Here is a 12,317-nt window from a genome sequence, read left to right as displayed (position 1 = left end):
CCATGGCTCTTAACATGAAATCCCTTCTAGTAGACATCATAGTGATTTCCAGTAGAAGGGAGGGTAGACTCTCTTTGACATATAGCATGTAGATGTGACAGTGATGTGAGAAGCCAGTGGAAAAAGGCTGCTCCTGACCTATGACCACAGAGCCCTATAGAAATGGCTCCTCTTTGGTGCTCAATCCTCTGGGTTTGGTTCTCCAAGCAGACACTAGGCTATTTCCAGTATGGACTCTCAAATCAGCAGAGATAGAGGCTGCTAGAAATAGCAGGCCTCCAAAACTAATAGCAGTGCATTCATTCAGCAAACACGTATTGAACGTAACTAAGTGGGTCCCAGAGAATTCAAATGTGCTCAACAGTGTCTGATAAAACAAAACGACTTTGGGCCCACGGAATTCTAGACAGCCAGGTGATTTGCATGGACCATTTGGGGAAGATAGTATGTAGGGGGCCACATGGAAGATAGATGAAGAAATTGAAAAGGAAATTAATGGTGGATAGCATTCCTTGAGTATGACTATGGGCCAGGCGGTTCTAAGTGCTTTGTGTGTGTTAACTCATTGAATCCTCATAAGAAACAACCCTGTGTGAGGTCAGTTCACTTATTTCATAAATGCAGGATCTGGGACATAGAGTGGTAAAATGTAGCCAAGGTCATCAACTAGCAGGTGGAAAGGCAGGGGCTCAACCCCATCTGGCATCAGGATCCCACTTGTAACCATTACGCTATGCTGGCTCCTTCCATGCAACAGAAGCAGAAACAAACAGGTTTCTCTGACTGGATTTGGGACAGTTTTATGGGGTGCAGGTTACAAAAAGAAATGGCAGAGGCTTTTCCCAGGAAAGGCTCCCTGGGAACCTGAGAGGGTGGGGCTTGGGGAAGAGGAGCATGCAGTGGGGTCTGGATCTCCAGGACACACCTTTGCCCACATCTGATGGAGTCCGCATCAACCTGGCACTTCAAGGGCTGACTGCTTTGGGACAAAATAAGAGGGCAGGGCCCTTGGCAGGATGTCTGGTTTGTGCACAGTGGCCACCAGCAGGGTAGTGGCGAGGCACCCGCCTTGTAAGCAGAAACCAGACGAGACTCTTTAATGATCACTGCCAACAAGCAGATGGGTGAGACATGGGGCACTCATGGGGGAACCCCAGGAATATCTGGAGCAGATCAGGGCTTCCTGGGTGGGTAGGAGGAACAGGTGGAAAATAGACTGTTATGACCTGGCCTTGTCTGATGATGTCCTGGTTGCACGTGAAATAAGTGAAATAATGTATAGGAAGTTAGAAAGTGCCTAGCACAGTAACAGCACTAAAAAAAAAAAAAAAAAACAACCGGTTATCAAGACCCATATCAAGAGATACAATAATGGCCCTGGCACTAGGACAGCATCTCTCAGCTTTTCAGCTCCCCTTTACAACTGCCCTAATCCTTTTCCACCCTCACTAAGGTGCACGTGTACACACACACACACACACGCACACAAAGTATATAAGAACAAACAAACAATCTTCAGTTTTGGTGACAAAAGGGAAGGAAGGCTGCTCCATCACAGTCCAAGAATCAAAGAATGTCTCTAGATTAGCTCATTAGGCACAAAATAGGTTACAAATCAAATTCTATGCTATTCAGAGTACTAATTTCAAAGGCAAGAAGCAGATGCATGTGGCTAAAAAAGACTAACTTGCCTCAAAATGATTGACATGCTGTTTGACAAAAAGAGTCAAAAGATAGTCCTTGACCAGAAATGTCACAGTGGTCTCAAGGAGTGTGGCCTGGCTGTTGATACCATGCGCGCGGTTGCTTCTGGGGGTGAATTGGCCATTAAGCTCCTGATGCCTCTGGCAAGGACTGGTGCTCACAGCCTGATCCTGCAGCATGCCTTTCTCTCTGACTACAGGGAATAGTGTCAGCAGGGTTTATTTTTGGGCTCACCATGCAGTGAAGGGGGACAATGCATTCCCAGAATTTTAATAGCCACACTGTTCCCTTCTAGCCCCCGCACCTACAAGAGTGTATTGTTCTTGGGGAGAAGCAAAAATGGAGCACATTGCAAACCATCCTACAGCAAGTGAGAAGAGATGACATTAAATCTAAGAGTAACTTCATTCTTAAGCCTGCTCTCTCCTCTACTTCACACAACTTAGAGATGGTAGGAACGACTACAATATAGATGGGAAATAGCAAAAAGGATTTACATTTTTAAAATGAAAGCTTAAAAGATCACAGTAAATATAAAAGGAAATGTGCATGGAGCTTGGAATCTTCCCAGAGGACTCAAGATTTTTCAAAGCCTGAGAGCTGCAGTTCTCTGTGTAACTGTCATAGAGTTTTCTGTTTCTAGAAAGGTTAAGAATCTGATTTCAGAATCAGGGCAGACACTGATAATTCCTAGTCAATATACTTTTCCCTCTCCTTTGTTGGTGACAGAAGCCCACAGTGGTTTAGGATGGCAGCGCACTCAGTTGAAACCACTATTCTTCAGGTCCCCTTGTGTTTAGCTGTGATCACATAAGAAGCTCTGGGCCAAAGAGACAGAAGTGGAAATGATGATGAGAAATTTCAAGAAGAGCTCCTCTAAAAGAAGCAGCAAGCTCTTCTTCCTCTCGTCTCCTTTCCTGTTGCCTGGAATTTGATGGCTGGAGCTCTCTAGCAACCATGAGCATGAAGTGACCCTGAGAAGGTGAATCGGGGACATAGAAGGAGTTGGGTCACAAGTGATTTTGGGGAGTAAATAAAGTATCCCAGAACTGCCTGTGTTGGAGAATAGACCCTGGAGCATCAGCCACTGAAGTCACATCTCAGTTATTCATAAGCAAGTCCAATTCCTAACTTACACTCTTACAGATATGTTCCTACACGGACTCAATCGTACTTCAGAAATCCCAGCTACAGGCTCTCCCTGTGTGCAGCTGCTCTGCCCCCTTAGCCATACCCCTTGGGTCCTGTTCCCAGACCCAGGCCTTACCAAGAAGCGTGTGCTCCACAGCGTCTCGCAGGGACTGGTGCCAGAAGTAGAGGAGGCCGTTCGGCTTCTCCTGGACCCACTGCTTGGTGGCGTTGCGGAAGGCAGCCCAGTGCAGCGTGGTCACTTTGTAACGATTGCTATAGCCCAGCATGTCCAGAATCTGGAGGAGCTCATCTTCAGTCAACCCACAGTGTGAGACGCACAACAAGCACAGGGTGTCAGTCACCCAGCCGTCCAGCCCTAGGCAGACAACGTGGGGGGGGGGGGGACAGTAAGAGTGAGTGTGTGCCCGGCGGCAGCCTTTCCGATTTTAGTGTATGTGCTGCCAAGGCGAGCATGTCAGGCAGCATGCTAACATTTGAGATGATTAATCTACTTATTCGTTTCCGTAGGCCGCAAGGCAAATACTAAAACTGCCCCGTCTTACAAACAAGGAAAATGGAGGCCACACAGAAGTCCATGCCGAAAGGGAATTTGAACCCAGAGCCAATACTGTTACAACTATACCATCTACAGTGACACAACTACCACATGTAGAGCTAATGTTACAAATGCAAATTGCCAATTCCTGCACTGAGCATTTCTGCTGAGCAGTCCTTACTTCGGGTTTCCAAACCCCAGATTTGTATGTGTGGGTAGGGGCAGCTGTTCTACTGGATTGCCCTCCTGCCACGCTCTCACAGATACCCCTGAAACAGCGCTATTACTCCCCTGACTTAGATGTTCCCTCCAAAGCCAGATTTGCCTGTCCCAACTCTAAAGGGACCCTTCAGAGCACTGAGAGAAACGCCCACACAGTCTGCCAGTCTGAAGTCATCTCCTGCGCTGGGCTGGGGAGCAGTTCTGAAGCACCTGCAGTGTGTAGGCAAGGGCAGGGCTGGTCAGCCTCAGCAGAAGCAGATTCCCTGAGGTTGCCCTCAGCTCAGCTGAGCTCCCTGGGCCCGGGTCACTCGGGGTCTCTGGGTACTGCTGAGGGATAGAACAGTCCTTGGGGGAGGAGACCTGGGCTTTCCTACCCAGTGCTGGAGATGGGGGGTAGCACAGCCATGGGCCACTCTCACCGGGACCACGAGAGGACAAAGTTTGACTCTCAAAAGCCCAATTACTGAATATCATGAAACAAATCCCAGACCAATTTGTGGAACAAATTGTTTACCACAAACAACAGACTCAGCTAGAGGACGCTCTCAAGGGAACCTGTATTCCTGCTGAGGAAGAGGAGAGGCCTTGCAGAGCTGAGGCAGGCACGGAAGCGGCAAAGCAGAGGGCGCACTGCGGTAGAGGCCAGTGGAGCAACGGGGCTTTCTCCGCTAGGAGGGACTGCGTCAGCAGGGGGCAGCAAAGATCGCTCAACCCGAGAACTGCCGGGCACCCAGGTATCCTAGGGGAAGCCAAACATGGAGACCCAAGTCTAGAGACCTGCTGAGCCCATGGTCTCCTCAGCAGAAGATCACGGTGGTAAATAACAACCAAAGACATCCAGCGCCAAGGTCATCGGATCCGAGCTCAACGCAACAGAGACATGGGAAGGCGAGAAACGCTCACTTGACTGAAACAACCCCGGCTTTACTGAAAACAAAATCCGCTGGTGGCATTAACTTGGATTCACTGGATTAGGTTTCTGTCATTGTAGGACCGTGGGCTCAAAAGTGAGGTTAAATTGAAGTATACAGATGATGAAGATCCATTTCTTAGGCCCCTGAAAAATGTGACTGGAACTTGCGCCAGACAAGTACAGTTCTCCTTAGAGCCCACACAGAGATCTCTAGAGATCTCTAGTCAGATTTAGCAAAGAAAAATACAGGACATCCAGTGAAATGTGAATTCCAGATAAGCAACTAATTAGGGTTTGATATGAATGTGCCTCATGTAGTATATGGGATATACTTACACTGAATATTATTTTTAATTTGTCAGCAATTCAAATAATTTTAGCATCAGTATATCCCAGATATTATCATTCTACAAGGTTACTTGCTAATTATCTGAAATTCAAATTTACCTGGGCATCCTCTATTTCTCTGACAACTGCATCTCTAGACCCTCCCCTGCTATAGCGAAGCCGGACAGTTTCCTCACCAAGCTTCCACACCGCCCAAGGCCTACCTTCTTGTGAAGCCTCCTTACAAGTCCAACTGTAGTCTTCAGTCCAGCGTTTCAGGATCAGTCCCCAGAGTTCCTGAACAGAGGTCGCCTCCAAGTACTCACTCATACACTGGAACTCATTGCGGTAGATTCTACATTCTTTCAATTCATTGGCAAGGATCAGGAGTTTTAAAGGATTGCTGTTTGCCTTATTCTTCAAGGCATGTCTGCTCTGTTGGAAGGGGTCTTGGTTGAGAATGGAGAGGTGCTGTCCAAAGACCTTGAGCTTCATTTCGTTATCTTCCGTGCTAATGAGTTCCACAGTCCTCACATCTGGGCGGGCATACAGTGACTTGTAGGGCAGGCTGGAGGAGACAGTGCTCATGATAAATTTGCAACGAGGAGAAAGCGAGCGTGGCAGCCAGGAGAAATCTCTTGCCTGATGGAGACAACCAGAGAACATTGGCACTTTAAAGTCCTTCACGATTCCTTTGTCAATGGCTCTCAAATTTAAAGTAGGTGGAATACTGGGAAGAAGTCTAGGGTATGGGTTGGGATTACTTATTCATAGTAAAACTCTTTTTATTTTTTAAAGTTTTTTTTTTAAAAAGATTTACTTATTTATTTGAAAGTCAGACTTGCACAGAGAGAGAATGAGAGGCAGAGAGAGAGAGAGAGGTCTTCCATCCAATGGTTCACTCGCCAATTGGCCACAAGGGCCAGAGCTACGCCCATCCAAAGCCAGGAGCCTGGAGCTTCTTCCGGGTCTCCCACACGGGTGCAGGGGCCCAAGGACTTAGGCCATCTTCCACTGCTTTCCCAGGCCATAGCAGAGAGCTGTATTGGAAGTGGAGCAGCCAGGACTTGAACTGGCATCCATATGGGATGCCAGCACTGCAGGCGGCAGCTTTACCCACTATGCCACAGTGCTGGCCCTGGTAAAACTCTTAATGAAACCATATTTGACTGACCTACCTATCAGTTATGAATCTGATCATGCAAATGTGGACTCTTTTTAAAAAGAGGTTCATAAAATCACAGACTTTTATAGAATGACCTATAATAATAATCAGAGAAAATGTAAGAGAGAACAGATTGAGGCCAGTGCCGTGGCTTAACAGGCTAATCCTCCACCTTGCGGTGCCGGCACACCGGGTTCTAGTCCCGGTTGGGGCGCCGGATTCTATCCTGGTTGCCCCTCTTCCAGGCCAGCTCTCTGCTATGGCCCGGGAATGCAGTGGAGGATGGCCCAAGTCCTTGGGCCCTGCGCCCGCGTGGGAGACTGGGAGAAGCACCTGGCTCCTGGCTTCGGATCAGCAAGATGCGCTGGCCGCGGTGGCCATTGGAGGGTGAACCAACGGCAAAAAGGAAGACCTTTCTCTCTGTCTCTCTCTCACTATCCACTCTGCCTGTCAAAAAAAAAGAGAGAGAGAACAGATTGAATCATTTGGTTGAAAAAGATGACATTATCTTATGCTGAAGAATTGTCACTTTGTACAGCCATAATTAAATGTCTCATCTAATTCATTCTGCTAATAAGCAGCAAAGCTGGGATTCAAACCCACGGTCTGGTTCCTGACTTCAATGGCTTTACTTTGGAACAAAATAAACATCTAGTAAGAGCTTTTCTCAGGGTCAGTGCTGTGGTGTAGTAGGCTAAGCCTCCACCTGTGGCACCGGCATCCCATGTGGGCACTGGTTCAACTCCCAGCTGCTCCACTTCTGATCCAGTTGCCTGTTAAAGGCCTGGGGAAGCAGTGGACAATGGCCCAAGTACTTGGGTTCCTGCACCCACTTGGGAGACTCAGAAGAAGCTCCTGGCTCCTGGCTTTGGGTTAGCAAAGCTCCAACCATTGTGTACATTTGAGGAGTGAACCAGTGGATGGAAGACCTCTCTCTGTCTCTCCCTCTCTCTTTCTGTACCTCTGCCTTTCAAATAAATAACTTTAAAAAAAAAAAAGACCTTTTCTCAAGTTTTTTTAACAGTCATCCCCCTCCTCTGTACCTCTTTGTCTAGTAGCAGGAACTATGACATTTTGTCTGCTTCCACTGAGCCAGGCATTGTGTTGAGCATATCTTCAGGAATTGCCTGTATTACCTATGTATTTTATGGCCTGTATCTTAGAATATTTTGCCATCTCTGGGGTCTTTCAAACCAACAGAGAAACTACCATTCTGAAAGCTAGCTAACTCTTGGGCTTGGTAGACAGCTTGCCTGAAACATGCCCCAATCCAGCTTTTTAAATATATTTTAAAATTTATTTATATTTGAGAGGCAGAGAGACAGAAACAAAGAGACAGGGAAAAGCTCCCATCCACTGGTCCACTCCCTAATTGCCAGCAACAGCTGGGGCTTGGCCAGGCCAAAACCAGGAGCCTGGAACAGTCTGAGTCTCTGTCGTGAGTGGCAGGGACCCAAGTACTTGAGCCACCACCTGCCGATTCCTAGGGTGCACATTAGCAGGAAGCTGGAATGGTGACCGGAGTCAGGTCTTGAACCCATGCACCACTCTGATAAGATGTGGGCATCCCATGGGCATCCCAAGCACTATACCAAATGGTCAACTCCCAATCCAGCTTCTTTTGTAACTCTCACATACCAACTCAGTATTTTTTCTTCCCTAGATCAACCCAGAGCCAGGTATCAAACAGCTCGTGGCAGCCCCTGGGCCCTAAAGCCACCAGTTTAAACTGAACAGTCCTAAAGTGTTTAATCTGCCCCTCTAGCCTTTCCCACAGAAACACAATCTCCATCGACTCTGGCCCAATTTCCCCTTCTGCCTTACGACCACTCTGATATTTCCTCTGGGGCCCTTCGTGTCCCCTTCTCTCTGGAAAAATAAGTGATAAATTCTTCTTCCAGTGCCATCGCCTATGTTGTCACTCAGTCATCTCTCTATAAATTAAATTTCGAGGGTAATTTTAATACAGTAGCTCACTGAATCCCTACAGCAAGCGTCTGGAAAGGCAGAAGAGGCAACTGAAGCGTCAAGGGGCTGAATATCCTATCTAGTTCATTCTGCTAGTAAGTGGGTGGGCTAGGATTCCAGCTTGGGGTCTGGCTCCAGAGGCAGGCCCCTGACCATTGCATTTCATTGCTGCTCAGTTCTCCCTCCTGCAGAGTTGTGCCCAGTACCTTCTTCTAGGAAGCTGCCTGGAAGGCCAAATTCTTTCATTAGTGTCTCTCTTGGTGCTACAGGCCAATCCATAGCAGCAGCGGTAGCAAATGCAATTTTATACTTATCCAAGTTCTTGCTTTCATGAAAGTCTGTCATTCCTCACTAAAATGAAGGTTCTGTTGCTTTGTGGGGACCATGGATGTCTTTGCTTATGGTGCTTTGCCCATAGTAAGCAGTCAATAATTACTTACTGAATGTACAATGGATATCATGCGTTAAATTAAAAAGCAGGGAGTTGGCATTTAGCATAGGGGTTAACATGCCTATATTCCATATTTGGCATTCCTGGGTTTGATTCCAGGTTCTAGCTCCTGACCTCAGTTTCCTGCCAATGCAGACTCTGGCAGGCAGTGGTGATGGCTCAGGTAAAGTTTCTGCTATCCATGTGGGAGATCTGGATTTTGTTCCCAGATCCTGGCATTTGTTTTTGGTTCCTGCCATTGCAGGCATTTGGGGCATGAACCAGCTGATAGGTCACTCTGTCTGCTTCCCTTTCTCTGTCTCTCCAGTTAAAAGGAAAAAAAAAGGTTACAAAACAATATGGTGGGACAGGCACTGTGGCACAGCCTGCAAAACCAGCATCCCACGTGAACTGCGGTTCAAGTCCCAGCTGCTCCACTTTCAATCCAGCTTGCTGATAATATGCCTGGAAAAGGGCCTGGGCTCCTACAACACATGTAGGGGACCCAGACACAAATATGCATAGTATATATAAGTAGCTATAGGAGTATATGACACCCACAAAATGATTTAACAGAGATGAGTTCTATTTTCCTCCTTTAACCTTATTCTCTATAAGAACCATTTATTACTTACAGAATTTTAAAGAAACTACTTCCAAAAGCATTGACTGGTACTAAGAAGCAGTAGAGGTTTAATGCATCCAATATTATTTCAAACAGGAGAAAAGAGACTTAGAATATGCAAAGTCAGGGGGCCAGTGTTGTGGCATAATAGGCTAAGCCTCCTCCACCTGTGGCACAGGCACCCCATACAGGTGCCAGTTCATGTCCCAGCTGCTCCTCTTTCAATTCAGCTCCCTGCTTATGTCCTGGGAAAGCAGTGGAAGATGGCCCAAGTGCTTGGGCCCCTACACCCATGTGGGCGACCTGAAATAAGCTCCTGGCTCCTAGCTCCTGGCTTAAGATCAGCCCAGCTCCAGCTGTTGTGGCCACCTGGGGAGGAGTGAACCAGTGGATGGAAGACTTTTCTCTCTGTCTCTCCCTCTCCCTGTAACTACCTCTCAAAGAAGTAAATAAAATCTTTGGGGGCAGCGCTGTGGCATAGCAGGTAAAGCCGCTGCCTGCAGTGCCAGCATCCCATATGGGCACCGGTTCAAGTCCCAGACGCTCTACTTCTGAGCTAGCTCTCTACTATGGCTTCGGATCAGCCCAGCTCCAGCCGTTGAGGCCAGCTGGAGAGTGAACCAGCAGATGGAAGACCTCCCTCTTCCTCTCCTTCTCCCCTCTCCCCTCTCCCCTCTCACTTCCCTCTCTCCTTCTGTAGAACTCTGACTTTCAAATAAATAAATCTTTTTTAAAAATCTTAAAAAATGTTTATGTAAAATCAGTGATGAGACAGAACAAACTATAAAACATAAAGAACATAGAAGTCCAATAAATGACTGATCAAAGCATAAAATAGGGGGCACATCTGTTGCAAGGGTGAAGACCACAGTTTTTGGAACCAGACTGCTCATGTGTAAATTCTGAGTCCACTACTTAATTATCTTAGGACCTTAGACAAGCACCTTTGTCCTCTGTCCCCTCTGTAAATATGAAATATGATCAGTCTCTTCCTCATATATTATTGTGCATATTAAAATGTGTTAATATTTTTTAAAATTCCTACAACGGTACCCAGTCCATTGGAAACACTGTAATAATTACTTGTGCAATAGGATAGAAAGCAGTAACTAAAAGTAACATTGGTTACACTCAGAAACATTGCTACAATGACAATGAGTTATGCATATCTTCAATAATGGGGTCTCCTTTCTATAAAATAGCAATTAAATAAGGATTCTTTTAAAAACATGTTACCTTCTGACCTGAAATCCCATAAATGCCAATCAATTCTTCGATTCCATCTAGTACAAGTATACATGGCTTTAAACTGATGGAAGCAATGAATATTTCTACAAGAAGTGAAAAGACCAAGATATTTGATTCTTCGTTAACAACATCCATTTCAAGCTGAGTACCTACAGCATAGAAATTTGCTCAAGTTAGGTGAAATTGTTTCCATCATTGCTAAAACATGTTAATAGGCTGGGGAGCAAAGGAGGTTGGGAAAAATGACCACTAGCCTCAGCTATACCACTGACACATATATGACACATATATGTGCACCATGTAATTAGCATCCTCAAAAGCTTCAATCCCAAAAGGGTATCATTACCCAAAATGGTAATGATATTTACTACCAGATATTGCCAATGCATTCTTGGGATTTTATATGGAAAATATCTGTGAATGATCCAAAGCATTACTCTCATTCTCCAAAAAGCAAAAATAGACCCCGTTGGAAAGAAATGAAACATTAGGCTCAGGGGTCATGGCGTGTTTAGGGATCATGGCCACCACCCTTGGTTCTTCCAGCAAGGCATATATGCAGCATCTGCTACTCACTTCCTGGTGTATTTGGTCCTAGCCCATCTAAAGCCTAGCAAAACCGGAGCCGGCGCTATGGTACAGCAGGTTAAGCCATGGCCTGCAATGCTGGCATGCTGCATGAGCACCGTTTAGAATCCTGGCTGCTCCACTTCTGACCCAGCTCCCTGCTAATGTGCCTGGGAAAGCAGCAAAAGATGGCCCAAATACATGGGCTCCTGCACCCATGTGGGAGACCTGGAGGAAGCTCCTGGCTCCTGGCTTCTGTCTGGCCCAGCCCTGGCTGTTGCAGCCATTTGGGGAATGAACCAGTGGATGGAAGATTTTCTCTTTCTCTTTTTCCCTCTTTCTCCTTCCCCATGCCCTGTAACTCTTGCTTTCAAAAAAATTAAATAAATCTTTAAAAAAAAGTCTAGCAATAGCAACCCTAAATCCACCCCCATCCTCCCCATACACACAAAATTCTGGGCATTACAAGGGAAAACTATGCTATGAACCAGGAAACAGCCAAGGAAGTTGACAGGACTGACTTTTAGACTATGATCAAGTGACTTAGTAGCAGAAAACTGTGACCCACTAAATATTCTGAAGGCGTTTTACAACATACAACTTCTGTCTTGCTTTTGTTTTTCTGAAGCAATATTTTCCATAAAAATGTCGACATGTCAGGGTCCAGAAAATCAAGTCCCAGCTTTAATTAAGTATTTGAGATGCATTAAGAGTATATTAGAATTATTGAGAGCAATTGTTTTGAACAAATATTTATTGATTGCCTACTATGTGAAGGTTCTGTGCTAGATGCTGAGAGGAGACAAAATGGTCTGAAATATAAGTCAAGGACTTCAGGGAGGCGGGAATGAGTTCTGTTCACACATAGCCACACTTCAAGGCAGCATGTGAGTGTGAAACCTCTTGGAGTGATGCAGACATCACAAGGAAGAAAGTTCCTTACAGAAGACATCTGAGATGAGCCTTGAGAAATACACCATTACAGATGAGGAGAAGAGTGTATCATCAAGAAATCTTGGAAGGAAGGAAGGAAAGAGGGGAGGGGAGGGCAGGGGAGGGGGAGGGGGAAGGGAGAGGGAGGGGGAGGGAAAGGGAGGGGAGGGGAGGGAAGGGAAGACAAAAAAATTAATCTTGATACTGCTGCTTCTGAGTTTTTAAAAAAATATTTAAAACCATGGACACTGTTGAGACTTCAAGACTTGAAACACGGAATTCTAGAGCTGGAGGGGTTCTTGGAAATCATCTAGTCTAGACCAAATCCCTCACTCTGTAGATAAGGAAACAGAGGCCTACAAACTGAGGCCTTGAACCCACAGGTCCTCAGGAGCTGTCACGATACTTCTCACAGTTTGTTTCAAGCTGTACGTGGTTGCCCTTTCTCGGCCTATGTGGTTCACTACCACTTGGGGGAGCCCACAGAGACTGGATTCACAAAGCTGGCACAGAGGTTAAGAGACAAAC

General features: G+C 46.2%; 1 protein-coding gene across 1 annotated transcript in view; it reads right to left on the bottom strand.

Annotated features, from left to right (window-relative positions):
• Positions 1-12,317, bottom strand: part of LOC133767985 (putative tetratricopeptide repeat protein 41) — a 70,969-nt gene that overhangs the window by 44,143 nt on the left and 14,509 nt on the right. The window contains exons 4-6 of the mRNA XM_062202440.1: positions 10,278-10,438; positions 5,078-5,495; positions 2,972-3,211 (exon numbers count right to left, since the gene is read on the bottom strand). Of these exons, the coding sequence (XP_062058424.1) occupies positions 2,972-3,211; positions 5,078-5,495; positions 10,278-10,438 (819 nt within the window). The remainder of the gene's footprint in view (positions 1-2,971; positions 3,212-5,077; positions 5,496-10,277; positions 10,439-12,317) is intronic.

This window comes from Lepus europaeus, chromosome 10, assembly GCF_033115175.1.
Source record: "Lepus europaeus isolate LE1 chromosome 10, mLepTim1.pri, whole genome shotgun sequence".
Lineage (NCBI taxonomy): Eukaryota > Metazoa > Chordata > Mammalia > Lagomorpha > Leporidae > Lepus > Lepus europaeus.
Note: the sequence above shows the minus strand (reverse complement) of the source record. Positions and strands in the feature narration are given on the sequence as shown.